Here is a 26,615-nt window from a genome sequence, read left to right as displayed (position 1 = left end):
ACTATTAATTTACTTTCAGGCTTTGAAACATGGCCCCAGATCATGTGTATGTATGTATGTGGGGAGGGTGGGACAGGGGATCTTTGAAAAGGGCCATAAAGGCAGTTGTCCTGATTCCATAGGTGGGAGAAGAAGGCAAGGTGGGTCAACACGATTCCAGATCAGGCTGGAGGCCTGGGGAGCCCGTTCCCTGAATTTGAAATGTCTGGGGTCCTTGGCCTTCTGAATCCTTTCACTGAGGCTGAGTAACATAGTGCATTAGATGTTTGGTGGCAGCCAGACCTGGGTTCAGTTCTATTGTTTAGTAGCTGGGTAACCTTGGATATGAGGCTTAACCCCTTGCGTCCCAATTTCCACCTCAATAAAACGGGGACAGTAACAGAATTGATCTGTTAGGATTGCTGTTAAATCATTTAGTACATAGTAGCTGCTAGGCAATGGACAATGTTTTATGTATAATGGATTATCGATGATCATTTATTGATTACTTTGAGCCAAAACACTTTATGTGCGTATACCTCATTGGAATATCACCATTTCTCTCTATGACAGGTATTGTTATCGTATCATAAGATAGATAAGGCATCTGAAACTAATGGCACACAGTAGGTTCTCACCAAAACCTATTAGTGAGCACTCTTATTAAAGAAAAAAAGAGCATAAAAAAGTCGCTTTGTATGGTATAAGGTGCCGTACAAGTTTTTGCTACAATTGTTACGTCACCCTTGTGATTATAATCTTTCATTATTCTTTCGGAGCTACTATTATGGTCCCCTAGTTACCGTGGCCATGGAAACGCGGCCAGCTGTCCCGGATTGGACGGTTCGCGGGCTCCCCCTGCAGGCCACGTTCCGGTCCTGCTGCGGGATGACGGGGCGGGCCTTTGAAAGGGACAAGAGGAGAGCCGGGAGTTGTAGGCAATGGGAGGTGGCAGCCGCGGAGCGATGCACGCCGGGAACTGTAGTTCTCGGGAGAGGCGGTTGGAAGCCCCAGACCCAGCTCGGGCCTTACCCGGATGGCTGCTGCCACGCGTGGCTGCCGGCCCTGGCGCTCGCTCCTCCTCGGACTGCTCGGGCTGGTCTCGGCAGCGGCCGCCGCCTGGGACCTAACTTCACTGCGCTGCAACTTTGGCAGCTTCTGCGAATGTGACTTCCGGCCCGACTTCCAGGGTGAGGAGTCGCGGGAGCCGTGAGCTGAGGGCTCGGCTGACCTAGGAGCCCACAGACTCCGGCGTTGCGCCTGGGCTGGACCTTGAGGGTAGAACCGAGGGGCAGAACCCCCAGGCTTCCATACGGCCGGGGCCAGAAGTGGGCCTGGGCCAGAAGTGAGAGCCTGGGGCGAGGGTTTAAGGATGCCTGTTTGGGATTCAGACAGAGCTCTGCCAGGATGGACAAGAGGCCTTTGACAGCCGGGCCTTGGGGGGGATGTTTAGGCCTCCACAGTGGACTAGCTGTCAAGGAGAAGCCTGCCTTGAGGATGTGCAGGGGGACCTGGGGGAGACCCTGTTGACCGCTCGCACCCACTTAGGGCTGAGCGCAATTCATAGGGCGGCCTGGTGTGGGCGCTGCCGAGCTGAATCCGGCCTCAGGGCCTGAAGGCGACTCCTGCAGCCGGAGACCTGATCCCACTCTATTTCCGCAGACATCCTGTAAAAACGCCCAGACCACAGGGATCCCTAGACCAGGTTCCAGACATCACTTTCCCCTTGAACCTCTTCCGTGGTGGGGTGTGTCTTCAGCTCTGACACTGTCTTTCTTGTGGCCCTAGGTCTGGAATGTGACCTGGCCCAGCACCTAGCCGGCCAGCACTTGGCCAGAGCGCTGGTGGTAAAGGCACTGAAGACTTTCGTGCAGGACCCCGCCCCAACCAAGCCGCTGGTCCTCTCCCTGCATGGCTGGACAGGCACTGGCAAGTCCTATGTCAGCTCCCTGCTGGCACACTACCTCTTCCGGGGTGGCCTTCGCAGCCCCCATGTGCACCACTTTTCCCCTGTCATCCACTTTCCCCACCCCAGCCACATGGAGCGCTACAAGGTAGGCTGGTTGTATCCTGGACCATCATTTGCCTGCATCACGGGGTGCCATACCCTAGGGAGTGAGTCTGAAGCCCAGAGAGGGGGATTCACTTGCTCCAGGCCATACAGCCAGTTGGAGCCTCAGCCCTCAGAACCCATCCTGAACAGAGGTTGAGATTGTGCCATTTTACCTGGCAGAGAGTTCTCGTTTTAATTTCTGGGGTGGAGGGACAGTAATGGTACCTACCTGCCAGGGTTGTTGTGAGGGACATGGGATAGAATTGGAGGTATGATTTATTGAGCACGTACCTTTGCCAGGTAGTCCGCATTATCTTCTCTCTGTAGAGCACTTGGCCCCCAGTTGAGGCTCAGAGTAAGTACTCAGTAAACATTAGCTCTTACTACTATGATTGTTGTTGCTGATTGCAAGGTATTTCCATGCTGATCTGTTTCAGCTGGCAGCACTGCTGAGAAAGTTCATGGAGCAGGAAGGAGCTTTCCCCCTTTTATAGAAAGCAGTAGGTGCCAGGGAAGGAGCCCTGAACAGGCAGGTGCCCAGCCTGGATTTGAGTCCCTGTTCTGCTGACTTGCTGTTTGAGCTTGGATAAGTGTCTGCCCTGCTCAGGACCAGTTTTGCCATCAGTCCCATTAAGGGATTGACGCTCTTTGTGAGACCATATCTTTCTGGGAAGGGGATGAGTTCTTGCCTTGGGAAGACGTCTGGGGCTGGGAGAGTATCTCCAGTCCCCCTCAAACTCCTGCCTCTCTCCTGCAGAAGGATCTTAAGAACTGGGTCCAGGGGAACCTCACTGTTTGCGGCCGCTCCCTCTTCCTCTTTGATGAGATGGACAAGCTGGCCCCAGGCCTGATGGAGGTCCTGCGACCTTTCCTGGGCTCCTCCTGGGTTGTGTATGGGACCAATTATCGCAAAGCCATCTTCATCTTCATCAGGTGAGGCCCAGCTGTGCAGCTGGCATGGTGCGGAGACACTTGTCAGAGATCTCAGCTATCTAGTCTTAGCCTGTGGTCCCCCTGGGCCCACTCGGGCTTTCCCAGATCCTCTCCCAGTCTCACTGGTGACACTGTCGTTCAAGGTGGTTGACTTCCCCTTTGACAATCTCAGTGTCCATTCTGGGCTCAATCTTTCTGATCCTCAGCATTTCTTTGCAGAAGCCCTGCTGGGTTGAGTTTTCCCTCTTTTATGGCCAAGAGGACACAGGCCTGGGAAAAACAGGCCTAGGGTTCTAATCCCACCTCTAAGAGTCCTCGCTGTTTCCTCAGGCAAATTACTTCACCTCTCTGAGCTCCTGTATCCTCTTCTGAACAGCAATAGGAATGCCCCACCATCCTCCTAGAGGCTGGGTGAGGGAAAGTCAGTTAACAGACCCAAAATTGTTTTGTAAACTGTAAAGTACGTGGCACCTACCTGTGAATTTCCCGGGGTCATGGTTGTGGACACAAACTCTGGAGTGGGGAAGGGGTTCTCATGGAGTTTGGCTCCTGCTGGCACTGGGCTGGGCCCCTAGCTCAGGGTATGGTAGGTGGCGTGTGGGAAGCGAGGGCCAAATCCTGCTCCCCACTGAGTCTTGGCCCTTGGCCCGGGTCCACATGGTTTTAGCAACACTGGTGGCGAGCAGATCAACCAGGTGGCACTGGAAGCGTGGCGCAACCACCGGGACCGCGAGGAGATCCGCCTCCAGGAGCTCGAACCAGTCATCTCCCGGGCTGTGCTGGACAACCCACAGCGTGAGTTTGGCTCAGGAGCCCCACCTTGGGGAGGTCAGCAGGCTGGGGCTTCATACCCAGATCCACTGGTTGGTGCTGCCCAGCCCAGGCGTTGGTGCTCCTGGCTGTCCTATGACCTCTCCGCGCCCTTCTCCCAGGACGTGGCTGAGGGGGTTCCAGCCAGCAGTGCATCGGCACTGGCCTTTGGGGGTGGAGGCCCCACTTCTGTGAAGCACAGCCTCTTCTGTCCATTGCCCCTTCCTGCAGATGGCTTCTGGCGCTCGGGCATCATGGAAGAGCATCTGCTGGACGCCCTGGTGCCCTTCCTACCGCTGCAGCGGCACCATGTGCGGCACTGCGTGCTCAACGAGCTGGCGCAGCTGGGCCTGGAGCCGAGCGATGAGGTCATCCAGGCTGTGCTGGATAGCACCATCTTCTTCCCGGAAGATGAGCAGCTCTTTTCCTCCAACGGCTGCAAGACTGTGGCTTCCCGTATTGCCTTCTTCCTCTGAGTGTCCAGGGGGCATCCACCCTCCTCTACCTGGCCAAGCCATGCAGGAAAGCCCTGGCTCCTCTGCCAGAGGGACCCTGGTCCCAAGCCTCCTGGAGAGGGGGACCCAGAACACAAACTGAAGATGAGGAGGAGTGTTGGCTGGGCCATGGGGCAGAGGGCCAGGGCCGGTCCCGGCCTATGAACTTATGGCATCTTGGCCTTTGCTTCCTTCCTCAGGGGAAACCGCTGGTCACCCCAGAACCTCAATGAGCCTTGACCTCGCCCTCCAGCCTGAGCCTTCTTAAAATGTGAATTGTAACTCAGGGACTGTGGCTCATGGCTGCTCCCTCCCTCTTTGGTCTTTTTACCCTTGGCTCCTTGCCCTGGCACCGTACCTCCACCCTCCGTCCCACACCCTATGTCCCTCCCCATGTTGTAAAGCCAGGAGAGACTCCTCAGTCTCCATGAATGGAGGGACTGAAGCTGCCAGTTGGGCCTGGTTTTTAAAGTTTTTAATTTTGTAAAAGAAGAGAACAGATGCAATAAACTTAGGCATGGGACCAGATGAATGTTGGCTGAGGTTTCTAATTGCTGAGTGCCAGTGTGTGTGAGGGTAGAATATTTCCCATCCCCAGCAAGAAGTGAGGGGCTCAGTGGCCCCTTCAGAGAGCAGTATCACTGCTGGGGCTGGGGTTCTGGCTCAGTCCCTTGGTGGCCTCCGTCTTGCTGGAACCTGGGCTTATGCTCTGGGGAGCCTCAGTATTGCTGGGGCTCCAACTTGGGTCAGAGAAAGTCTTGGTCTTGCTAGAACTTCGGATCAGTCCCGAGCTCTGGCCTTGCATAGCAGCAGCCTTGCTGGGTCCCCAGCTCCGGCCATGAGCAAGCTTGGCCTTTCTGAGCCTCTGCCTTGAGCCCTGGGTGGCTTTGGTCTTGTTGGGCTTTTGCCTTGGGCCTTGGGTGGCCTCAGTTTTGGTGGTCCTCCAGCTCTGGTCCTGGGCAGCCTTGGTTTTTCTGGGTTTCCAGCCCAGGCTTTGGTCTTCCTTGTTTCCTAAGTCTGACGATTGAGTCTTCGGCAGTGAGGAATCGGAGAATGCCACAGTGGAGGCCGAGCTGCTCCTGTATTCCTGGCAGGTAGTGGATGTCTCTGTCTCTGAGGTTGGCAAGGTCCTGTCTGTGAAGGTTGTGCCGAGAGCACCCATCAGGCTGCCTTCCCTGGGCAGCTCCCGGCAAAGGAGGCTTCTAGGCCTCACTCTTGCCTATATCCCGGAGGCCTTGCATGGCCAACGGGAAGGCATGCCAGATCACGCCAGCCCAGCCCTCCTCAGCAACCCCAGCCTCGTAGGTGGGCCAGGGTTATATGTTAGGGGTAGATACTGAGGGTCCCACTTGCCCAGCTCTGGCCTCCACTCTACTGGCTGCGCCTTGCCCTCTGCGTTCCAGACACAACCAATAGCCTGCAGGGCCCTGGGCCCCCTGCTCCACCCCTCCCACACATGACTAACCCCTACTCTTCCTTCAGGTCCTGGAAAGCCTCTCAGACCCCCCAAAGGGGGCTAAATGCGCCCATAGCCCTGCACTGTACGTCTGCACTGTCCTGGTTATCTGTTTACGTGCATGCCTTCTTACCTTCAGGACCAAGAGCTCCCTGGGGCAGGAACTGGGCCATTCATGCCTGTAACCAGCGTGTGGCAGAGGCCCTGCCCTGGCCTGGCTGCCACTCTTCAGCCCTCCCCTGGACTGCTTACACCTGCCTTTGGGACACTGTTCGGAGCAGTATTCCTGGGTGTTTCACTTTTGTCCCTTCCATGCTGGTGCCTAGCAGAACTGGGGGTAAAAGGCCCTTGGACATGCACAGGGTTTGTGGGCTTATTTCAGGGAGAGGCCAAGGAGGCCGAGAGAAAAAGGGGCCTGAGGGGAGTGAGGCTGGAGCAGGCAGCAACTGGGAAATGCCTTGCAGTGAGAGTGGGCGTCCCAGGCTCTGTGCTGGGCACCACCGCACTGAGAGCTCAGCACGCCTCCTGCAAAGCTGGGATTCTACTCCCACTTTAGAGTCACCCAGCTATAAGCAGCAGAACCCACATTCACATCCAGGCCAGAGAGGCTCTGAGCCCTGACCTCTGCCCACTCTGCTGCTTTGGCTCACTCAAGCCTGGCAGGAACACAGGACTTACAGCCCAAGATGGAGCTGGAAGAGGTCTGGTCCAGGTAGCTGCTGGTCAGGGACCTCACCTTGCTAGGAGCGGGCTCTGGCTTCTCCTAGGGCAGGAGACAGGCTGGGCAGTCAGGCTGCAGAAAGCCCTGGGCCCGTGGCTGTAGTTCTGGAAGGCCAGCAGGCCTTGGGACCTGCAGTGGCTGTTCCCCCGACTTAAGAGCTTCTCAAGGATTAGTGCTGCCTGGGGACATGGAGAGGCTAAGACTGGACAGGAGGGGGGTGGCCAGCCTAGACAGGCATGCTGCTGTGAGAAAGGCAGTATTCCAGAGGCTGCATGGGCCTCCTTTTTCCCATCTGCAAAATCGGAATTAGTCAAGTGTGGGACAGGCTTGTGTAAACCACAAAGTACTGTACCCTAGGGAATGGCTAGCGAGGAAGGGAGGAGATTTCCATGCCTTCCATGCCTATCCCATTTCATCTGGGAGAGAACTGCTATTACCATTTCATGGACCACGAAACCCCGGCTCTGAATGCCTCAGTGGCTTGCCCAGGGCACGCAGCGAAGGAGAGAAGCTGAGCTTGAATCCAGGTCTGTAGACTCCACAGCCAGGCTCTTCACTGCTAGTGTCCTCTGGCCCATTCACGGGCAGTGGGGAACTTGGGGCAGGAGGTGGGGACGTGGGGACGTGGGGACTTGGGGATGGGTATCACAGGAGCCAGCTCCCAGTGACTTCAGGGGGTCCTGACATTTTGTACTTTTGTATTCTAATGTGAACTAGAAAAATGTCCAGCTAGCCTTTTCCATTTACAGCCAAGGATGCTGGTATCCCATTTTCTTGAATTGTGGAAAGTTTCCTTTGAACACAAATTTACATGTCGTCCATCAGCAGTAGAGTGGCTAAATAAATTGTAGGACAGTCCCAGGATGGAGATACAAGGAGCAGAGACAAGAGGGCACACTGATCTGTCCCCTGAACAATAGGCACGTTTCTCTGCAGTGTTAGCAATCAGGACGGCCTGCTGGGGTGGGCTGGTCTGAGGGAGGGGCCTAGAAAGGGGGAGCCAGGGGCTTTTGGGGAGCTGGGAGTGTGTTCTCTCTGGATCTGGGTAATGGTGTCATGGGTGTATTCAGCTTGTGAAAATTCATCAAACAGCTCATTTATGTCCTTTTCTGTATGTTACATGCAATAAAAAGTTCTCAGAAATGAATTTAAGAATTAAGAAAATTCTAGCACAAGTGGCCAGTGCACACAGCAGCATGTATGAAGGTGAGTGTGGGCAAGGTTTGGGAAGGCCTCTCTGAGGGGCCACATCCTCATGTGTCCCTTACTGGTACCATCCCCATGTCATAGCAAGATGGCCCCAGCCCAAGTCACACAGCTGAGCGCTGGCAGAGCCAGGCCTGGAAAACCCTGGCTCAGGGTACATTCCACCTGGACCTCAAAGGCCCCGGGCCCTAGCATGTGACCCACTCACCTCCTCCTCAGGGCCTTTGGCTTCCTCTGGGCGTGCTGCCTCTGCCGGCAGGGTCTGGGGAGTGGTGTCCAGCTTCTCTGAGGTCTCGGACAAAGGCTGTCCCAGCTTCCAGGAATGCCGCAGGGCCTGGGCCTTCTGGCGCTCTAGTTCCCGCTTCCTAAGCTGCCTGGCAAGCCATGGCCCCAGAGCGCGAGGTAGGTCCCCCTGACTCACCCCACCATCCCCAGGACTGGACAGTGGCCCAAGGAGGCAGCGGGGGCCAGAGGAGCCATGAGCCCCAGCCATTGGCCCTCTCGCCCTGCCACCCTTGCTCAAGGAGCTTACCCCACAATGCCTCTAGGGATGCTGTCGTGCAGGCCGTCGTCCACGACCCGACTCAGCTGCAACCTGGCCAGGCCGGCCATCTGGCTGCTAAGCACCTCCTCCACCGACATGCCCGGGAAGAGGTTGGTTATCAGTGGGAGCAACTGCCAGGAAAGGGGGTGACCAGAGCCAGGTGTGAGCCGGGACAGGGGGCAGGGGTGTGGTCTGCCCTGCCCTTACAGAGTCCCTTCATAGGGCTGAAAAGGGAAGGGTTTACAAATTGTTTTGAAAGGACTGGACCCTTTTGCCCCAGAACTATCAGGAGACCACAAGAGAGGAACTATTCAGAGAGGGAGCACTGATGGTGAGTCTAGCCATGGGTTCTGGAGCCAGAAAGATGAGGGTCTGACCTTTACGCTGTGTGACCTGGGGCAAAGGACCTGGCTTCTCTTACCCCCTTCGTCTGTAAGTTGGGGGGTTATAATAATGTTACCTGTCTCGTAGGGTGCTGAAGATGGTTAGACAGAGTGATGTAAGCTGAAGTGGTTAGGACAGTACCTGGCTCATAGTAAATGCTCCAGCATGAGCAGCTCTTATTATTTGCTAGGAAACCAAATTTCTTTTAGGGACAGGGAGTATCTTTAGATGGCCAGGTGTACTGACTCTGGAGCCTGCCTTCCTGGCCCAGCAGGAACCCACCTTCGGTTGCTTAGGATTGAGGAGCAGGGCAGTGGCAATGTCCTGGCGGGCCCCAAAAATGTTCTGCATGAGCTGCCGGCACCTCGCACGGTGCACGTAGTACTGGGCATTCTGGGGATTGTACTGGATCGCCGTTGAGAAGTGGCTTTCCGCATTCTGGAACTGCCTACAAGACACAGCAGGCTGCTATGAGCTAGGCCACCTGGGGGGCAGGGGGGCATAGCAGCTTCTGGCCCCCAGGGGGAGTTTGGGGAAAATCAGGCTGGTCTCTGCTCACCACCATCATGCCCCTCTGCTCTCCTTCTCCCAGCTATGCTCTTAATGGACCCAACACTCAAATGCTAATATAAAAGCCCAACATAAGTGGACATTTTTATGATCTTGGATTAGAGAAGGACTTTCTGAGAATGTCATACACTCAGCAGCTAAAAATGAAAAAAATAATTTGTGAATAAATCCTGTAATCAGTGGCAAAAATACCACAAAGGAAAAACAATAAATAGGAGAGAGATATTTTGCTACATAAGACAGATGATGAGTTAATTCTCCTAGCCTACAAAGAACTCTTATAACCAAAAAAACCTTTTGTTTAAATGAGCAACTTAATAGCAAAATGGGCAAATGATTTGGGCAGGCCATAAAGGCCAACAAACACACAAGAGGTGCTGTACTGCAATACCATGTTTCCCCAAAAATAAGACCTAGCCAGACCATCGGTTCTAATGCGTCTTTTGGAGCAAAAATTAATATAAGATCCAGGCTTATGTTAATATAAGACCCGGTATAATATAATGTAATATAATATAATGTAATGTAATATAATAAATATTGGGTCTTATATAAAACAGGGTCTTAAATAATATAAGACCGAGTATTATTTTAATATAAGACTGGGTCTTTAATGTAATGTAATATAATATAATATAATATAATATAATATAATATGACCCGGTCTTATGTAATATGGACAGGGTCTTAAATAATATAAGAACGGGTCTTATATTAATTTTTGCTCCAAAAGACACATTAGAGCTGATGGTGTGGCTAGGTCTTATTTTCGGGGAAACACGGTAGCAATTTAAACATGCCAAGTCAACTGTGAGAGAGCATTGTTTTCCTACTAGATGAACAGAGTTGAAAAATAGTCTTCATACCCTCCACTAGGGAGGGTTGGGAAACCAAGACCTTTTTCCTGGGAGAAGTTTATAATTGGTTCACTGTTTTTGGAGAACATTTGGATATTACCTTTTAAAATGTTCACTTTTCACACTCTTTAAACCAACAATTTAACTTCCAGCAATCTAACCATGGTGTTGATAGTAGTACAAGTGCATGAAAACGTATGTCCTGGTTGCTCATAACTGCATTATTTATAATAAAAACTGAAAATAGCCCAAATATTCATCATAGAGAATTGTATAAAGAAATTAATTGTGGTACCTGCATAGAATGGAATACCATGCAAACAGTAAAAAGAGAATGAGGTAGTCCCATATGTAATGCCATGGGAAGTGAAAAAGCAAGTCAAAACTCAGTGATCTCACTTTTGTAAAATGACAATAATTGTTAATATATGCGTAGGAAACAACCTTTACCAAACTTATGGGGCGGGGGAGGCATTGGGAGGTAGATATTAGAAGGAACTTTCATATTCTGAGTTATAAATTACTGAACACTTAAGTTTTTTTTAAATAAAAAACACAATTACCACAATATTCAGGAAAAAATGAATGAATTTTAGCGAAAACTTGGAAAATAAAATCTGTGTTTAGGAAACATAACTGGGAGAGCTCAGGCATCTTGACCCAGGGATCCCCGCAGACGGCTTCCGGCCAGGTCGGGCCCCGCCCCCGCCCCCGCCCCGCCCCCGCCCCGCCCCTCGCCCCGCCCGCGCACCTGCTCTTCTGCTCGCAGAACCCCATCTTCTCCTGCAGCAGGCCCATGCGCAGGTTGGCGCCCTCGTCCTGCGGGCTCAGCTCCAGAGCCTGCCGGTAGTCCGCCTCAGCAAAGGTCAGGTTGCCCAGCTGGAAGAAGCAATCTGGGGCGCAGGGACGGAGATGGGGGCTGAGAGGTGGGGGCCCAGTCCGCTCCACCCCCCGAGCTTCTGCGCACCTTTTCCCTCCCAGCGGTCTGATTTCTGAGCGTTCCTTAGACTGTAGCCAGTTTGTCGACGGCAGTGCTTCCCCGTGTGTCGGTGGGACAGAGACTCTTCAATGTTTCCTCTTTCCCTTCTTCCTTCCTCCCTCCTTCAGGGGCCTCAAGCGCCCAGCTCGGGCCTTAGGGAGGCGAGGGGCTCCGGCCCCACTCACCGCCGCGGTTGATGTACAGGCTTTTCTCCCGCTGCTCGTCCCTGAGGGCCTTGTTGAGCAGCAGCACGCTCTCCTGGTAGGCGCCCTGCAGGTAGCAGTGCACGGCAAAGTCGTTGTAGGTCAGCAGCAGCTGGCGCTGCGTCTGCTGCACCAGGTCCTCCTGGTGCGCGGTCAGCATGTCCAGCGCCTTCAGGATGTCCTCCACCGCGGCATCGAACTCCCGGAGCCGTCGGTACATGGTGCCCCTATGGGGGAGGGACACGAGGGCCAAAGCACTGCCACTGACCACTGACGGGGTGCCGCCGGCTCTGAGCCTTCCGACCCGCGGAGCTGGTGGTGGGGCTCCCCCATCACATACTAGGTTTGGCCGGTGGGGCCTGGATTGCTAACTCAGATAACCGGCTAGTCACTGGTAATTCTTTTCTCAAAGCCAGCTTCCCTCCTTTTTGGGAGCCAGGTGCATGCCAGCCTCTAGGCGAAGGCCTTTTTGTACCAGGACAGACGGTTCACCGCCACTGTTTATATGGGACAACCCAGGCCCAAGGAAATTAAATGGCCCTGAATCACGCTGTCAGTCCTTGGCAGGGCCAGATTCACCCCCAAGCCTTGTCCACTGAGCTGGGCTGATACTCCCACCATGAACTGCCCAGCAGGCCTGGGGCTCCAGGATTCCTTCAGGGGCAGTAGCAAAGACCACCTCCCATGAGGCCTCGCCCCCAGTGGAGAGTAGGGAAAGATTATTAGAGGCTAGATGGGGAAACTGAGGCCTAAGGAGATTCAAGGGCTCTCCTGAGACCACACAGGGGACCCAAGACTGGCACCGCCGCACCCAGTACCGGAAGAGGAAGAAGCTGGGGTCCAGCGGGTTGTTTTCGATGGCACAGTTTATACACTGCAGTGCATGCGGCAGCTTGCCCTGCACGGCTAGGATCCTGGCGTCTTGGCATGATTTCTGGGCCTGGTCCACCATTATCTTGAGCAGCACCTTTGCCTGTGGGTGCCTGGGATCCAATAGCAAGGCACTGTGCAGGTCTTGATAGCAGAGTTTGGGCTGCAGGGGGCCAAGGGTGACATCAGGGGTGCAGGCCAAGCTGAGCCCTACCCTGTCCAGTGGGAGGCGGCAGACCTTCAGGCTGTAGGGGCCTTTCTGGGGGCAGGCTGGCACCACGCCACCCATCCTTGGTGCCCCCACTTTGCTGTTCCACCCTTCCTGCCTCTTGAAGGAGGCAGGGAACATTGTGGGAGATCCCATCCCAGGCCCCATCCATTCTGGGCCTTTTCCAGGTGTGACCTCAGGTGAGCCAGGTCAGCCTTGGTGGTTTCTGCCATGGAATGGGGTCACAGATACTGCCTCCTTGGAGGACTTCTGTGATGGTCACGCGAGGTGTGGGGGAGGGTGTGGCCTCCTGACTGTGACTGTTGTGTCTTCCCTAACCTTCTCAGCACACCCTCCCCCACTCCCTTGACCTTTAAGCCCAAGATAACTCTGACCAAGAACAGATTCAGGCCTGGGCGTGAGAGGAAAACATTCCCAGGCAAATACCTTTCACTGGGTGAGCAGGTTTGTTAGTCAGTCAGCAAACAGTTTTAGCATGCACCCTGTGTCCTATAGGATAATTGGCTGGAAGGGAGCAGAACATACTGTGGACACCAGGTGTGAGTAGAAGTCGGGAGGGGGAAGACTGCAGTGGCTAGGGGCAGGGCTTTGGAGTAGGTGGACTTGGGTTCAAGGGCAGCACCACTGAGAACTGGCTGTGTGTCCTTGAGCAAGTAACCCAGACCCTCTGGGCCTGTGTCCTTATCTGTGAAAAGAAGACTTCAGGTTGTATCCACTCTAAGGGTTATTGTGAGCTTTTAAGGTAAATGTGAAAAAGTGCTTACTTAGCATGTGCATTGCAGGGGCTGAAGTGGCAGGAACACAGCTAAAACCCCGACAGTCAACAATAATTATCAGTAATGACTAGTCTCGTACCTTTGAAGGAGACTCTCCCACTGACTCACTGTTGGAAACAGAAGCCCAACCCTCAGCATAGGGAGGCTCATGTCTCCATCCACCCCCAGGATGCCCTACCTGGTGAGCTGAGGGGAACCCCCACCCAATCTCACCCACCCCCTGTTCCTTCCCCCCGACTGTCCCAGTTCCCAGGCGCCAGGCCACGTCGGAACGTGAGTCTGTGATCCTGACTTCCAAGGACTGTGGAACTCCCCCCCCCCCCCCGGGTTCATCCTCCCCCCGGCTCCCTCCTCTTTGGCTGGATGGCGCCTAGCCTCCTCCCCAGGCCCCCCAGACTTGCACTCTCTAGCCCACACTCCCCCTGGAAGCCAGCGGATCTTTCTAAAGCCCACTGCCCTGGAGAGCACCGTTTTGAGGTTCCTGATGTCCCCAGGAAAAAGTCAGGATCATCTTGGGTTCACAAGGCCCTGTCCAATGCCCTCCCATGCCTGCAGTCCCCTCCTCCTTTGTGACCTCAAGTCTCTCTGCCCCTAAGCTATTCCCTGACTATCTGTCCCCATGCTCAGCCCAGGGGGTGTGCCAGCTGGGGTGTTCTCAGTAAATGTCCTCTGAGGCAAATAAGGATACAAAGGAAGGCAGCAGGAGGGGCCACCTTATCTAATGGATCTCAGGTGGTGCTACATATACTCAGGAAATCATTCTTCATGTACTTATCTGCTGAGGGATGTCTCCCCTGAGCTGTGAGTTCTGTGAGGGTAGCCATGGCATAGGTCTTTCACCTTGTGGTTTCCAGGGGCCAGCGCAGGCCTGGCACAGAGCCAGGGCGGAGTGACAATGGAGCAAATACCTGACTGGGCCACTGAGTGGTCAGTGCTGGTCAGGCCTCTGTCCATAGAGGACAGTGCCCCCACCACACTGTGATGTGTGGCTTCTGAGCTGGCTGATGGCCTAGTTGCCTCCTGTAATCTTGGGGCCTGCTGGGGGCAACCAGGCTTGGGGGGAGGGCTACCCCCTGCCTCATCCTCCCTGTTCTACCTTCTGGAAGAAGTTATAGAGTCTGGCCCGGAGGATGTAGATATCAGCGTTGGTCGTGCCATGCTTCACCTCCTTGGAGACGAGTGAGAGGCAGTCATGATACCGTTGGAGGGCCAGGAGACAGGCCATGCTGAGGGCAGAGGGCAAAGGTGCTCTGTCTGCCAGGTGACAGGGCCAGGAAGGGGCTGCTAGAGAAAAAGGCCGGCAAGGATGCAGATGGGGCACTCACCATCGGTAACGGAATTGGGGTTTCTCGGGCTGGAGCTCAGAGGCTTGCGAGAAGATACTCAGGGCGTCCAGAAAGGCACATTGCTCAAACAGGCACTGGCCCTGGGGACACAAGGGGCAGTCACTTCTGCTTGCATCTCTGGCCTGGCAGCACTCATGGGGGGGGGGCGACATGGGGGTGGCAGTGGAGAGAGACAAGAGACAGGGACAGAGCCCTTTAAATCTGGAGAGACTTTAAGAGACAAGAGACACAGAGATGGGGAGAAATACAGAGCTGGGGAGAGAGCATGAGAAAGTGAGGAACAAACAGTTGACAAGAGTCAGACGACAATACGGAGACACAGGAACAAAGAGAAATAGAAAATCTGGGAGGGAGACAAGAACAGCAGAGCTAATAGTAACAGGATCCAGCCTGGACCAGGGCTCCACGTGCCAGGCCCCGTGTTAAGGACCTGAACTCGTTAGCTCACTGGTGATAACTAGCATCCCCCTTTCAGGTGAAAGAACTGAGGCTCAGAGAGGTGAAGTAACTTCCCCAAGGTCACACAGGAAGTGCCAGTATGGGACTCAGGACCCCAAACAGATTAAGCACATGGTTTGGGTGCCCCGAAATGTTTCTTTTCAAGAATTGAATAATTATTACATTAAAGATATTGAAGTTGTCAAAATGGAAAAAAATCAGGACTTTGTTGGTATTTTATGATTTAATAGTTTTTATTTTGAATTGCAAATGGGGGATACTATTACCTTTTTAGTGCTTAGAGCCTCTAGATTCTAGGTCTGTGCTGTCCGGTACAACAGCCACCAGTTTCATGTGGCTATACAAATTTAAATTCATTAAAATGAAATACAATTTAAAAATTAGTTCCTCAGTCACACTTGCCACAACAGTACCATGTGGCTAATGGCAACCAGATCGGACAGTGTCAAGTAGATTGTCATTATTGCAGAGTTCTATTGGACAATGTTGCAAACTTTTACCCAGCCCTGGTGCTAAAAACCAACTCCAGAGGTGGGAGAGGTCATGAGACGGGCAGCAGGTGGGGTGACAGACACAGGAACAAGGAGGTCCCCAGGGAGTCAGAACTAGTCTTGGGAGCAAGTAAAGCCCCCATAGCTGGAGGGAGAGCCAGAAGGCTTGGGTGTGAGGTGGGTTCCTCGCATGGGCCTAGGGCAGCTCCAGGCACCTGCAGGTAAAGCACCAACGTGAGCCGCTCCAGGTAGTTGGTGTTCTCTGGCTGGAAGAAGTAGGCCCTTCGCAGGTTCTGGGTGGCTGAGGAGAAGTCGCAGAGCTGGATGTAGGCTTCGGCTCTTTGGGCATAGATGTCTTCCTGAGGGAGAGGGGACCCAGGCTGCTGTCCACTCCCCACAGTTCACCCTGAGGTCTGACTCTCAGTTACCATCAGGGAACTGAGTGGTCCTGAGAGGAGAGTCCTGGCAGGTGTGACAGTGAGGGGAAGTGTGTGCCAGAGACTGCCCATGACCATCCAAACCCTTCCCCTCACCAGCTGGGAGTCCAGGTGGAGGGCACGGGAGAAGTACAGCACGGCCAGCTCCCAGTCTTCTTTCTCCAAGCACTGGTGGCCTCGGTGGTAGCTGTGGGGGCAAGGGGCACAGGCAGAGGGGCTGGCCCTGACTTTGTCCTGCCCAGGGCATATGGCTGGGGCATGTGGATAGAAAAACAGGAGGGGTAGACAGAGATCCAGGGAGAGGAGGCTGGCATTCTTGGAGCTCATCCAGGCCTTTTATTCACTGAGATGGAAGAGACCTATTATACAGTTGAGTTCACTGAAGCCCAGGGAGGTAGAGTAACTGGCCCAAGGCTGCACAGCATGTCGATGGCTGTGCAGGGGAGGAACCTAAAACCCTGGGGCAAGGTAGTCACTCACTACTCCCTGACTTTGAGGGGCACTGTTAACCCAGTGGTCGTTGGTCTTATATCACCAAAGCTCTGGAACACCTGGCTGGTCCCAAAGATGCGCTGAACGGTCTCTTTTGGGACTGGAAACACCCATGGCTTTGGGATGTGCTGTGAGGGATCCTGGTCAAGCCCCAGAGCATCCTAGAACCAAGGGACAGCAAGCTGCAGCAGACCTCAGAGATGAGCCCCACTCCACTTACACACTCTCTTCAGGTATTTTACAGGAGGAGTGGAAATGAGGCCTGGTAGGAGGCACAATCTAGGGTCTGATGGCATTCCCAGCCCCATTCCCGTTAGGGATGTGACCACTTCTCTGTCTCCAGTTCTGCGTTTCTTCCTCTCCTATGGTCAAGGTCAGGGGTCAAGTTTCTCATGCTCACACTGCCCTCTGCTCTTCTCCTGGTCCTTCTCAGCTCCAACCTCCAGCTCCTGACACCCAAAACTCTAATGTCTCCAGCTCAGGTCCTCCCCCAAGCTGCAGGCCCCAGGGTCCTGCAGGCCCTAGTACATCCTGTGGGACCCTCACGCCCAACAGGCCAAACTGAGCACCTCACCTGACTTCTGCCCCAGCTTTCCCTCCTGGGTGAGCCCACCTTCTCTGCCAGCCAGAGGCCTATGCCCCATCAGTCCTCAAGTCCTCTGGGTCACTTCCTAAAGGTCTCTTAGATCCCTCCTCTTCTCTCACCCTCCTGTCTGGGCCAATGCTCTCCCTGTCAGAACACCGACTCCGGCCACCCCGCCCAAGCCCTCTGTTCTCTGTACAGCGGCCTGGGACTTCTCTGAATTGTACAACTGGTCCTGCCTCTCAGGTACTTAACACCTTTCCTGCAACTCAGCCTGAGTCTCTTCTGCCCCGACGCCGTGCCTGTGCTTTCGCCTTCTCCCGCACCTTTCTGGAGTCTGTCATGAGGCCCCTTCCACGAGGACCTCCAGACCTGAGTTGGCTGCCTCGCAGCCCCAAACCTTGACGTTGCTAGGCACCATCTCCACGACGTCTGCAGGCTCCGCCCCCTGGCCACGCCCCCGGGATGTGGAGGCTGTTTGAGCCGTAAGCAGGGAAGCTGGGAGGGCTGAGGACACGGTGGGGGAAAGACTTGCCGGATTTCCGCAGCGAGGCAAGACCCTACCGGGGACCAGAACAAGGCTCCCTCCTCCCAATCCGAGGTCAAGCAAGGGCTCTGCGGGTCCTCGCACTACGTTCACCAGGATGTGGTGACGCCGCGCCGCGGAATGAGCGGGGGCGCCCCGCCTCGGCGGCCTCCACGCCACAGCCACCGCCCCGCCCCTTCCGCGGCCCTGTCGCCCGCCCGGATTGGGCGCTGGTAGCGGCCCTGGACAGGTGGCCACCGCTATTGGCCGGGGCCGGGGTGACGTCAGCGGACGGGAGAGGGGCTGTGCGAGAGGGCGGCATGCCGTCGTTTCGCCTTCTGCGCGCGGGGCTATGGTTGAGTCGAGCCATGAGCCGCTGCGTTTTGGAACCCCGGCCCGCAGGGAAGCGGTGGCTGGTGAGTATAGTGGAGGGGGGCGGCGTCGAGGCTTCCGGACTCTAGCTCCAGTCTCGCCATTGTCTCCCGGGCAAATCCCCCCAAATTCCTTTGTCTCAGTTTTCTTATCTAGAAATGGGTCCAATACTCCGACAGGCTCCAAACGTCCAGGAACTCCGCTCCTCCACCTGGGCGCCCTGCCCGCCCTGCCCGCGGGACACCAATGTCCACTCGGCCTTTTGGGGTCTCCAGGGTTTCTGGGCCCCTTCTTTACGACCCGTTTCCTATTCCGGTCCTGCTTTTCGTTTCCCTTCTTCTGCTTTGGGTCCCAGGGGGGCATTGTGAAGTAGAGGGGGGCGAGAGTTGTCGAGCCTCAGCTTCCCTGGTGCCCCCCGCAGGTGGCCGGCCTAGGTAACCCTGGACTCCCCGGCACGCGGCATAGCGTGGGGATGGCGGTGCTGGGGCACCTGGCGCGGCGGCTGGGGGTGGCGGAGAGCTGGGCGCGCGACCGTCGCTGCGCCGCCGACCTCGCCCTGGCCTCGCTCGGGGATGCCCAGCTGGTCCTGCTCCGGCCACGGCGACTCATGAATGCCAACGGGCGCAGCGTGGCCCGGGCCGGTGAGTTGAGGGCACCAGGGTGAGCCGACCCGCAGGGGGGAGGGTGCAGAGGCTAAAGAGGGCATTCTGGGCTGCTGCAGACCTGTTGAGCTCCAGTTGCTGCATGTGGGAACCTCAGTTTCTTTACATGTGAAGTGAGGTTAATTGTGACCCCTCCTTGTGGGAGCCCTGAGTTGGGACAACGCGGTCTGGGCAGATAGCAGTAACCAGGGCGACGGTTTCTCTGTGCCAAGCGGAGCTGTTCGGACTGACTGCTGAGGAGGTCTACCTGGTGCATGATGAGCTGGACAAACCCCTGGGGAAACTGACTATGAAGCTGGGGGGAAGCGCCAGGTGAGGTCCTGAGCCAGTCTGGGTGGGATAGGGAAGCTAGCCTTCCAGTTGGAGTGGGGTAGGGGTGTTCTGACCCCAGCCTGGGCTGGGAGGGGTGAAGGGTGCTCACCCAGGAAAGCACAGCACTGACTAACCCTCCTATATCCTTTGAAGGGGCCACAATGGAGTCCGTTCCTGCATTACCTGCCTCAACTCCAATGTGAGTCCACTCCTCTGTCCTTCTCTGGGTCAGGTGGGCCAGCATGGGGCCCAAGCACTCCTCACCAAAGTTCTCTGGGCCTCTTTGCTTCCCAACAGGCAATGCCACGGCTGCGGGTGGGCATAGGCCGCCCTACGAACCCTGACGCAGTGAATGCGCATGTGCTGGGCTGCTTCTCCTCCGCGGAGCAGGAGCTGCTGCCTCCATTGCTGGAGCGTGCCAGCGACCTTCTCCTGGACCACATCCGTGAGCGAAGCCAGGGGCCCTGTTGGGCACCTGATACCAACCAGTGGACACAACTTCCTGCCTGACTGCCATCCCCGCACACCCAGCCACATCCACAGAGGTGCCACGCCAACCTGTGGTATTCACTTTTTATATAACTCTTCTGTGGGCTGCTCCAGGCCTCCTACAGATTAAAGGGGGGACTGTAGCTGGATTGGTCTGTTTCTGGGATAAGAGGTTGGTCTTCTCTCTGTGTCTTACTTGGAGAGTAGGGAAACGTCAGGAAGACTAAACTTTTTGAACCTTTTTGGAGAACCAGAGGTGTGGATCTGTAAGATTAAAGATGCTAGCTGAGAAGCTGAGGCCTCCTCCCGGGGTTCATACTCATGCCCTGCCTGTAGAGGAGGGGCCCAAGGGGCCCACAGGACCCAGCAAGACCCCCTCCCAGAGGCTGTGTGGGCATGCTTTAGCGCACTGAGGCCTTGCCACACCTTTCTTTGGCCCATTGCACAGATGGGGAAATGGAGGCTTAGAGAGGTCCAGCACATCCCCAAGGCCACATAACAGCAGTATGGCCGAGCCATGATCTGCGCCCAAGGCTGACTGCCATCTTGCTGTCAGCAGGGCCCCAGACACTCTCACCTCAGAGCTGCTGTGTGTGTGGAAGATTCCCACACGGCTGGTATGAGAGAGCAGCCTGAGGTCCTCAGGGTTAGGTGGGATGCGGGCCCGTCGAGGCACCAGGCCCAGGTCCCCCAGCTGGTAGGGTGTGATGCTGGACAGCGGCTGCAGCAAACATGCCATCTTGGGTGGCTGGGTGCTGTGGGGAGGGGGTTGGTGTCATCACCTCCATTTCACAGATGAGGCTGAGGTTCAGAAAGGCTTTGGGAAGCCCAATTCCGGCCCAGGGTCACTGAGTACAGCCCTTGGACAAGTCTCATGGCTGCTTCTGAGGTCACATAGGGTTACTCACCTCTCCTTGGGTGGGTCATGAGGTTGGCTCTCCCGGCAAGGACATGTAGCCATCTGGGGGCTTAGGACCACGGCTGAGCTGAGCACGGCCAGCAGTTGCTGCAGCATCTCCTTGTGTTGCAGCTGGAACTCTGCATCAGAATCACCATCTTCTGGCTTTGGTTGCATCTGCCAGTGGGGACAGGGGCTGGCCCATGGGGATCAGGCCCAGAGTGGCCCCAACACCCACCTCTGGGCAACTCCAACCCCAGTGCCTGTTTCTGCAAAAGTGTTCCCTGGCTGTGGTGGGATACCCATTCTCCAAATGGGAAGACTGAGGCCTGAGGCCTTCCAGGGCGTCAGAGAAGGACTCTATCCAGTCCCTTTGAAGCCTTGAAGGGATCGTTGAAGTGCAGAATCAGAAAAGGACAGGCTTGCCAGGAGTCTCTTGGGGGAAAGTTGGGGTCTCTGGCCCTTGCCTGGCCCTCTCCACATGGCCCAATTATCTCTGAGCACTTTCTGTCCTTGGCCCACTCCTCGCGCCCCCCCCATCCCCCATCACCCACTTCCAGTTCACCTGCAGAATGTCCTGTAGGAAGTAGGTGGCCTGGGCCAGGGCTGTCTCCAGGCTTGCCCGAACCTTCTGCTCTTTGGTCAGCTCTTGCTGTAGCTGCTGCGCCTTGGCCTGCTGCTGCTCCAGCTGCAGGTTCAGCTCTTCTCTCTGGCTCCTGGCCCCGGGACCAGACGAGTCATTTGCCTCCCTGCCTCAGTGCAGTGGGCCCTGCCATTTCTCTTTAGCCCACAGGGCTCCTCATCCAGCCCCAAGCTTCAGCCTGTTTGACAGAGGAAGCCTGGAGGCCCCTCTAGAGAGGGGAAGTCGCTGGCCTGTGTCATGTGGCCATAAAGGGATGGGCTCCCGCCTGCTCCCACCACTTGCCCCTCCGTGGGCCACACACACCTCAGTGCTTCCTTGTCTTTCTGCATCTGCTTCAGGCTCTGCTCCAGTGAGCTCAGCAGGAGGCGCAGCCGCTCCTCCTCCACTCTGTCCTTCTGTTGCTCATTGCATTTTTCCCTCAGCATGAGGATTATCTGCGGGTGCAGGCAGGTGGCCATGCCCTGGGCCCACCGTGGGCCCTTGGCCATCCCCACTGCCCCAGCTTCAGGCTCAGCCACAGCTCAGACCACGGTACAGAGAGGCCACATCTCTGGACAGCTGCTGAGCAGAGCCCCCAGCTCTCTGGGAGTGGGCTCCACTTCAACAAGTTATGGAGTCTTTAAACCAAATCAAGAAAAACTGGAGCTGGGGCCAGCAGCTCAGAGACGCACCAAGGAGGGCCCCATTCCCTCACTGCTGCCTCCCTTATGACTGGGCTCCAGCTTGGTCCGCCCCTGCCGGGCTGTGTGTGCCCTGACAGCAGGGCCCCTCGGGCTCCCCCCTGCTTTCTGTGCTCAACGCCCCGACGAGCGCCTGCAGCCACACCTTGTGGTGGCCTCTGCTGCGGCTGGCCATGATCTTCTTGGTGCTCTCCAGCACCTCCAGCTCTTTGCACAGTTTGTCCTGGGCGCCCCTGAGCTGTTCGTTCTCCTGCAGAAGCTGCATGCCGTGCCGGGAGACCTTGGAGAGCTGCAAGGTCATGGTGTTGTTCTCCTGGATGACCCGCTTCGTTGTGTCCCACATCTGGTCAGTGGCTACTTTGCGGAACTCAGTGGCCACCAGGCTCACACGCTGGATGATTTCCTTCCTCAGTCTAGTCAAGATGGGTGGGAGGGGGCGTTGGGCAGAGTGGACACAGGCCTCAGGCACCCCCTTCCTATGTGCGTGTCCCCAGAGACCTAGAGCCACCTCTCTGCTCTTCCCCCAGGAGGGGAGAGGCTACAGGCAGGAGGCTTTTCACTGTTGACCTTTGTACCTTTGGAATCGTGAACCAAACCAATGTATTATTACCTATGAAATAAATATGATTTAAGTCACAAAGTGTGGCAAAAAGAAGTTCAGGGACTCTCCAGTGCTGCATGAGGACGAGAGCTGGGGTGCTCGTTTATTTTTCTCCCACCCTCCGTAAATCAGCCAGGAGTCTGAGTTGCTGTAGGGTAGGGAGTGGATGAGCTAGTGCAGTCCCCCATTAGAAGCCCAGGCAAGCGGAAGTCAGGCCTGGGCTGTTCCTGGCCCCACCGTTGGCGGCCCCCAGCACTTGGCCTGCCCACCTGTCCTTGTCCAGCACCGATTTCTTCTCCAGGTTGTACACGTAGTTCTTGTATTCATTCCCCTGCTTCCGCAGCTGGTCCTCCAGCCATGTGAGTTTCTCCGTGAGCTCCTCTTTCTGCAGCCGGAACTCCTCCAGGGCTGCCAGCTTCCCACCTGCCCCACCAGGCCTGGTGAGGGGCCGCCTGGGGAGGGCAGGGCCCGGGGTAGCGAGGGCCTCGAGCAGTCCCCTTCCCTTCCTACTTCCTCTTGCCCCCCTTATGGTTCCTGATCTAGCAGGACCAGACCTCTGTCCCTAGCCCAGTCCTGCCCACCTTTATTGCTTTAGTCTGGAAAACTCTTCCTCTCCACTAATCTTACTGAGCCTCGTTCAGTTTTCATTCTGAGAAGCCTTCTTTGACACTCTCCTGCACTCCCCTCTTGTGAAACTGACGGTGACAATAGTTACTCAACTTGAATACCTTCTCTGGGCCAGGCACTGGTGCTGTCATTAAGCCTAAAAACAGCCGAGTGACCTTGGCCAAGACAAGCTCACTTACCAATGGGTGTGATAGTATTTCCTGTCTTGTAGGATTGCTGAGACAATTATGGAAGATAATGTGTGGGAAGCAGCACAAAGCTATTGTTATGCAAGGTGGACATATTCCCATTTCCCAGGTGGGAAAACAGGGTCAGAGAGCAGTGCTTGCTCCAGGCCACAGAGACAGTGGGAGAGCTAGGACTTGAGCCCAAAGAGCCAGAGCCTCTGATTCGCTGTCCCCACCACGTGTGCCCCCAGACCCCCTCACCAAGGATGATGTTCTCTGTGGTGAGCTGGTCCTTGGTCTCCTGGAACTCATGGCGCACCTGGGCTAGCTGTGCATCGAAGGCCTCCTTCTCCAGCTCCCTGGCCAGCTGTATGTTTTGGAGCTGCTTGTTGAGGTCGGTGATCTCATCTACCCGCTGGTTGAGTGAGCGCTTGAGAAAGGCCACGATCTCCTTTTTGTTGTTAGCCAACTGCTCAAACTCCTGGCGCAACAGCTTCTCTTGGATGGCCAGCTCATCCCACTTCCGCTGGTACCTGAGGCGAGGGCGGGCAGAGGTCCAGGGGTCTGGGCAAGCCAGGCCTCTGTGCACTGGGCCGCCCCTCAGGACCCTCCCACAGAGGGGCATTTGAGGTTCCTCATGGTCGGAATCCACAGCCAGCGTTTGTGCTCGGGGCTTATACATTCATTACATCACTACCTCTGAGTCCCATGAGGGTCTTTGTTATGCTCACAGCTGTGTCCCCAACACCTAGGACAGTGCCCAGTACATAGTAGGTACTCAGTTTGTGTTGAATTCTCACAACAACCCATAAGGAAGTAGGTTCTATGATTATACCCATTTTACAGAAGAGGAAACGAAGGCTCAGAGGGATGAAGAAACTCCTGGTTAGTAAGTGGCAAAACCAGAACTTGAGCTCAAGTCAGTCTGACCCCAAAATTGAGGCTCTTAACCCAATGCCTACCTACTGCCACAGCCGACCAGCTCCATATCTCCCTAACACTTCCACACTTGGCAACCCCAAGCCTTTGCACGGCTGTCTTCCTTACCCTCATCCATTGCGTGTTACCTCCTCAGTGGAGGCTTCTTGGCCCTGAGCTACATTTGTGACTCTCTGGTGCCCTCCTTTGGGTTGGCCCTCGTCCCACTGGGCGGCCGAGACCTGCTGTGTTTGTCTTCTCCACTTGGCAGACCCCTGGCCTTCACCACTGTATTCCTGGGGCCTGGCAGAGGGGCTTGGCAAATAGTAACCACCAAATAACTGCATTTTCCCCAAATACGTTTAATATGCTCAGCTTGAGGGAAGCTGGTGAATTTTTAAGAGTATCACATAATTGATTTATTGGTTTCCAAAGGAATAGCTGGTAGAAGTTATTTGGAAAGATGTTTTACTTCATATTTGACTCAACCCACATCTTTTGAATGGCTACATAGACGGCACTGCAGGCTGCAGAGCTGAACGGCTTGCTTCGTGGAACAAGGAAGAGCAGCCTGGCGTAGGGCAGTTGGGGGGACAAGGGTTCCCGTTCTGGGGGTGACTTTCCCTCCCTGAGCCTCAGCCCCGCCACCTGTGCAATGGGGATGATGTCAAGACCTCTTTCGTACTGTTTTGGGGACACAGTGAGCCACCTGGCACACGACTCCACATTAGTTGTATCTGCAACCTCATCGGGATGAACCACTGCCTGTCACCTAAGAAGTTTGTCATTTAAAGGTCACCCTGAGACTGGGCGAGTGCATCATAACCGGTAAGAAACTGAGTTTTAAAATAAGAAATATGAGAAAACATGTAAATGTGTCTCAGAAGAGTCAGAGAACGCCCCTCCCCAGCTAAGTCTGCCCAGTGGTCAGTTCTGAGCGGAGCTTCTGACCCGGCACACCAACCTCCCTGCCTGCCTACCCACCGGGCCAGCCTGTCCTCCAGGTCTCGGATCTGGATGTGGTAGAACTCCCGGGTCTCCTCGGTCAAAGGCATTTCCATGACCATCGTGGAATCCTTCTTGCCACCTTTCTTTTTGACCTTGGGTTCCTTGGCCCCCTTGCTTGCCTTCTTTTTAGGAGCCATGGCTAGTGGCAACTGCTACTCCAAGGCCCCTTTAAGAGGCTAACTGGTTGCTAAGGAAGTTGGTCTCATACATAGCAACAAACTGACGAATGAGGCAGGGCTTAAAGGGACCCTGCCTTCTTCCTGGCAAGACTGGGCACTGGCGGATGGTCTCTGCCTCCAAGGCTGACAGCACCACAGACACCCTGCGCTGGGGTGGCCCAGGCAATGGCGTCTCAGAGACGCCAGGCTCTCGGGGCACTCTTTTGGGCTCTGGGGAGAACCTTCCCCCAAGTGGAATAAGTGACGTGGAAATAGAGTGGATGAGAGCCCCAGAAACCACCACCCTGCCCCTTTGTGCCCATCAGAGGAGGCATCTTCCCCAGAACTCCTCAGGAGCAGATGAAGCTGGTCACCTGGCCCCCAGTCCACGGAGCCCCTCCCTTACACCGGCTTAATTCTTTGGTGATGCAGCTACACGGCAGAGTCATTCTTTAGGTTCACCCAAAGTGGGGCTGGGGAGGCAGCATGGTAAGCAAGACGTTTTACTTAGGAGGCTCCAATACTGGGGTCCCAGGACATCCCCGTCCAGAGGCTGGCTCGGTTTACCACAGGGCTCGGGGGAAGTACTTCATCTACTCCATGCTGACCCCTGAACACAAAGGCCTGCTCTGTCCCCTTGGCCTGGGGTGGCAGCCTCCTGGGGGTGGGGGCGGTAGGTGTCCAACTACCAGATACCCTGGATGGCAGCCGTATGCCCCAAGCAGGCTCTCGCCCCTTTGTGCTCCATTTCCAGCCCCTATCTCCAGCCAGCCATGCCTGTACGGCTGCTTGTGGCCCAGGCATTCCCTGGGGCAATGGCAGGTCCCCTTCATCCCAAGGTTTGGCACTTAGTAAGAGATGATGCAATCCATCCTGAAAGTCTGATAACTAGACAAGGGAAATCTCCGGTTACTTCAGCACCTGGGGATGGTTTAAGTGGCTGTGTCTTGTGAACAGAGGGATCCTTGCAATGAGGGTTGGGGGATGGGGAGGGAGGGTAAGAAACACAGGGAGGTGGGTGTTTACTCTTGGCAATCAGGCAGATTGGAGCAGTGATTGGTTAAAAGTGGATTGAAGTTTGTTTGCCCAGGACTGCAGACCGGGTGACACAGGCCCCATAAGAGAGAGGCCTGGCCCAGTAACCAAAACTTGAGGCCAGCAGGGGGGCTGCCCCTTCAGCCCACAGCAGTGGCCTCCACTCCAGCTGCACATTGGCTCCCCTCCCTGATCTGAGTAGCTCCCCCCACAGAAGCCTAGCCCAGGCAAAGGATCCCCACAGTGACCCCAACTGCCCCTCCCGACTCCTGCCTCCTAGGTTGATACCTTTTTACCTGAGGCCTGGCTCAGGGTGCAGCTCCGAATCCCCAGCCAGATGGAGCAGCATGGCCAACAGCCCCTAAAGCAGCCCAGAGCCCACAAGTGTCAGCACTGGGACCTGTACTCCCTCCTGTGTTGGCACCAGGGTTGCTCCTCGGGGGTCAAGGGCCAGGCTGAGAAATGTGGTGGCAGTCACAGGGCAAGGGTGACCAGGCCATCCTAATAGGTGGTGGGGGTGGGGAAGGAGATGCTACAGGTGGGAGGATATCCCTTCCTGGAGTTTGTTTGGAGATCCTCTCTAAAGCTCCCTATCCTGGGCCACAGGCCATCAGCTACCCCAGCAACACCCTCTCGTTGCTGCTTCT

General features: G+C 55.5%; 4 protein-coding genes across 7 annotated transcripts; 2 read left to right on the top strand and 2 right to left on the bottom strand.

Moving 5' to 3' along the window:
• Window positions 1–966: 966 nt before the first annotated feature.
• Window positions 967–4,798, top strand: TOR2A (torsin family 2 member A). Of its 2 annotated transcripts, none has more exons than XM_081066822.1 (5): window positions 967–1,169; window positions 1,768–2,033; window positions 2,790–2,965; window positions 3,633–3,760; window positions 4,007–4,798. In XM_081066822.1, exons 1-5 carry the CDS (start codon window positions 1,016–1,018, stop codon window positions 4,249–4,251), a joined length of 969 nt encoding a protein of 322 aa, XP_080922948.1. In that variant the 5' UTR covers window positions 967–1,015; the 3' UTR covers window positions 4,252–4,798. The 2 variants fall into 2 exon arrangements, with proteins under 2 accessions (XP_080922948.1, XP_080922949.1); XM_081066823.1 differs by having other exon boundaries at window positions 976–1,169; window positions 3,633–3,764; window positions 4,007–4,272.
• On the bottom strand, window positions 4,725–17,315 carry TTC16 (tetratricopeptide repeat domain 16). Its single transcript, XM_081066821.1, has 14 exons — window positions 17,199–17,315; window positions 16,278–16,450; window positions 15,894–15,984; window positions 15,576–15,719; window positions 14,390–14,490; window positions 14,161–14,290; window positions 12,008–12,222; window positions 11,172–11,416; window positions 10,759–10,900; window positions 8,863–9,028; window positions 8,185–8,327; window positions 7,861–8,026; window positions 6,404–6,488; window positions 4,725–5,403 (listed from the first exon to the last, which is right to left on the bottom strand). Exons 1-14 carry the CDS (start codon window positions 17,214–17,216, stop codon window positions 4,895–4,897), a joined length of 2,328 nt encoding a protein of 775 aa, XP_080922947.1. The 5' UTR covers window positions 17,217–17,315; the 3' UTR covers window positions 4,725–4,894.
• Window positions 17,316–17,368: 53 nt separating this feature from the next.
• Window positions 17,369–22,101, top strand: PTRH1 (peptidyl-tRNA hydrolase 1 homolog). Of its 3 annotated transcripts, none has more exons than XR_013994465.1 (6): window positions 17,682–17,814; window positions 18,192–18,411; window positions 18,645–18,744; window positions 18,898–18,943; window positions 19,042–19,307; window positions 21,711–22,091. XR_013994465.1 is itself a non-coding variant. In XM_081066824.1 (6 exons), exons 1-5 carry the CDS (start codon window positions 17,719–17,721, stop codon window positions 19,252–19,254), a joined length of 675 nt encoding a protein of 224 aa, XP_080922950.1. In that variant the 5' UTR covers window positions 17,682–17,718; the 3' UTR covers window positions 19,255–19,289; window positions 21,711–22,101. The 3 variants fall into 3 exon arrangements, 2 of the variants coding, with proteins under 2 accessions (XP_080922951.1, XP_080922950.1); XM_081066824.1 differs by having other exon boundaries at window positions 19,042–19,289; window positions 21,711–22,101; XM_081066825.1 differs by having other exon boundaries at window positions 17,369–17,814; window positions 19,042–22,101.
• Window positions 19,426–25,030, bottom strand: CFAP157 (cilia and flagella associated protein 157; the record flags this gene model as incomplete). The annotated part of the gene is made up of 9 exons (XM_081066827.1): window positions 24,752–25,030; window positions 23,111–23,382; window positions 22,325–22,478; window positions 21,600–21,867; window positions 21,078–21,208; window positions 20,697–20,847; window positions 20,142–20,308; window positions 19,658–19,988; window positions 19,426–19,563 (listed from the first exon to the last, which is right to left on the bottom strand). Exons 1-9 carry the CDS (start codon window positions 24,910–24,912, stop codon window positions 19,426–19,428), a joined length of 1,773 nt encoding a protein of 590 aa, XP_080922953.1. The 5' UTR covers window positions 24,913–25,030.
• Window positions 25,031–26,615: the final 1,585 nt, after the last annotated feature.

This window comes from Rhinolophus hipposideros (assembly GCF_964194185.1).
Source record: "Rhinolophus hipposideros genome assembly, chromosome: 11".
Taxonomy (NCBI): domain Eukaryota; kingdom Metazoa; phylum Chordata; class Mammalia; order Chiroptera; family Rhinolophidae; genus Rhinolophus; species Rhinolophus hipposideros.
The sequence above is the reverse complement of the archived record's forward strand: the minus strand, read 5'-3'. Positions and strand labels throughout refer to the sequence as shown.

Coding starts and splice junctions, on each gene's coding strand:
- TTC16 (XM_081066821.1), bottom strand. Junction 10,901..11,171: donor CCTGTACATCAACCGCGGCG/GTGAGTGGGGCC, acceptor CCTGCGCCCCAG/ATTGCTTCTTCCAGCTGGGC. Junction 8,027..8,184: donor ATCCCTAGAGGCATTGTGGG/GTAAGCTCCTTG, acceptor ATGGCTTGCCAG/GCAGCTTAGGAAGCGGGAAC.
- TOR2A (XM_081066822.1), top strand. CDS start 1,016: ATGGCTGCTGCCACGCGTGGCTGCCGGCCCTGGCGCTCGCTCCTCCTC. Junction 1,170..1,767: donor CTTCCGGCCCGACTTCCAGG/GTGAGGAGTCGC, acceptor TTGTGGCCCTAG/GTCTGGAATGTGACCTGGCC. Junction 3,761..4,006: donor TGTGCTGGACAACCCACAGC/GTGAGTTTGGCT, acceptor CCCTTCCTGCAG/ATGGCTTCTGGCGCTCGGGC.
- PTRH1 (XM_081066825.1), top strand. CDS start 17,719: ATGCCGTCGTTTCGCCTTCTGCGCGCGGGGCTATGGTTGAGTCGAGCC. Junction 18,412..18,644: donor GCGCAGCGTGGCCCGGGCCG/GTGAGTTGAGGG, acceptor CTCTGTGCCAAG/CGGAGCTGTTCGGACTGACT. Junction 18,944..19,041: donor TTACCTGCCTCAACTCCAAT/GTGAGTCCACTC, acceptor GCTTCCCAACAG/GCAATGCCACGGCTGCGGGT.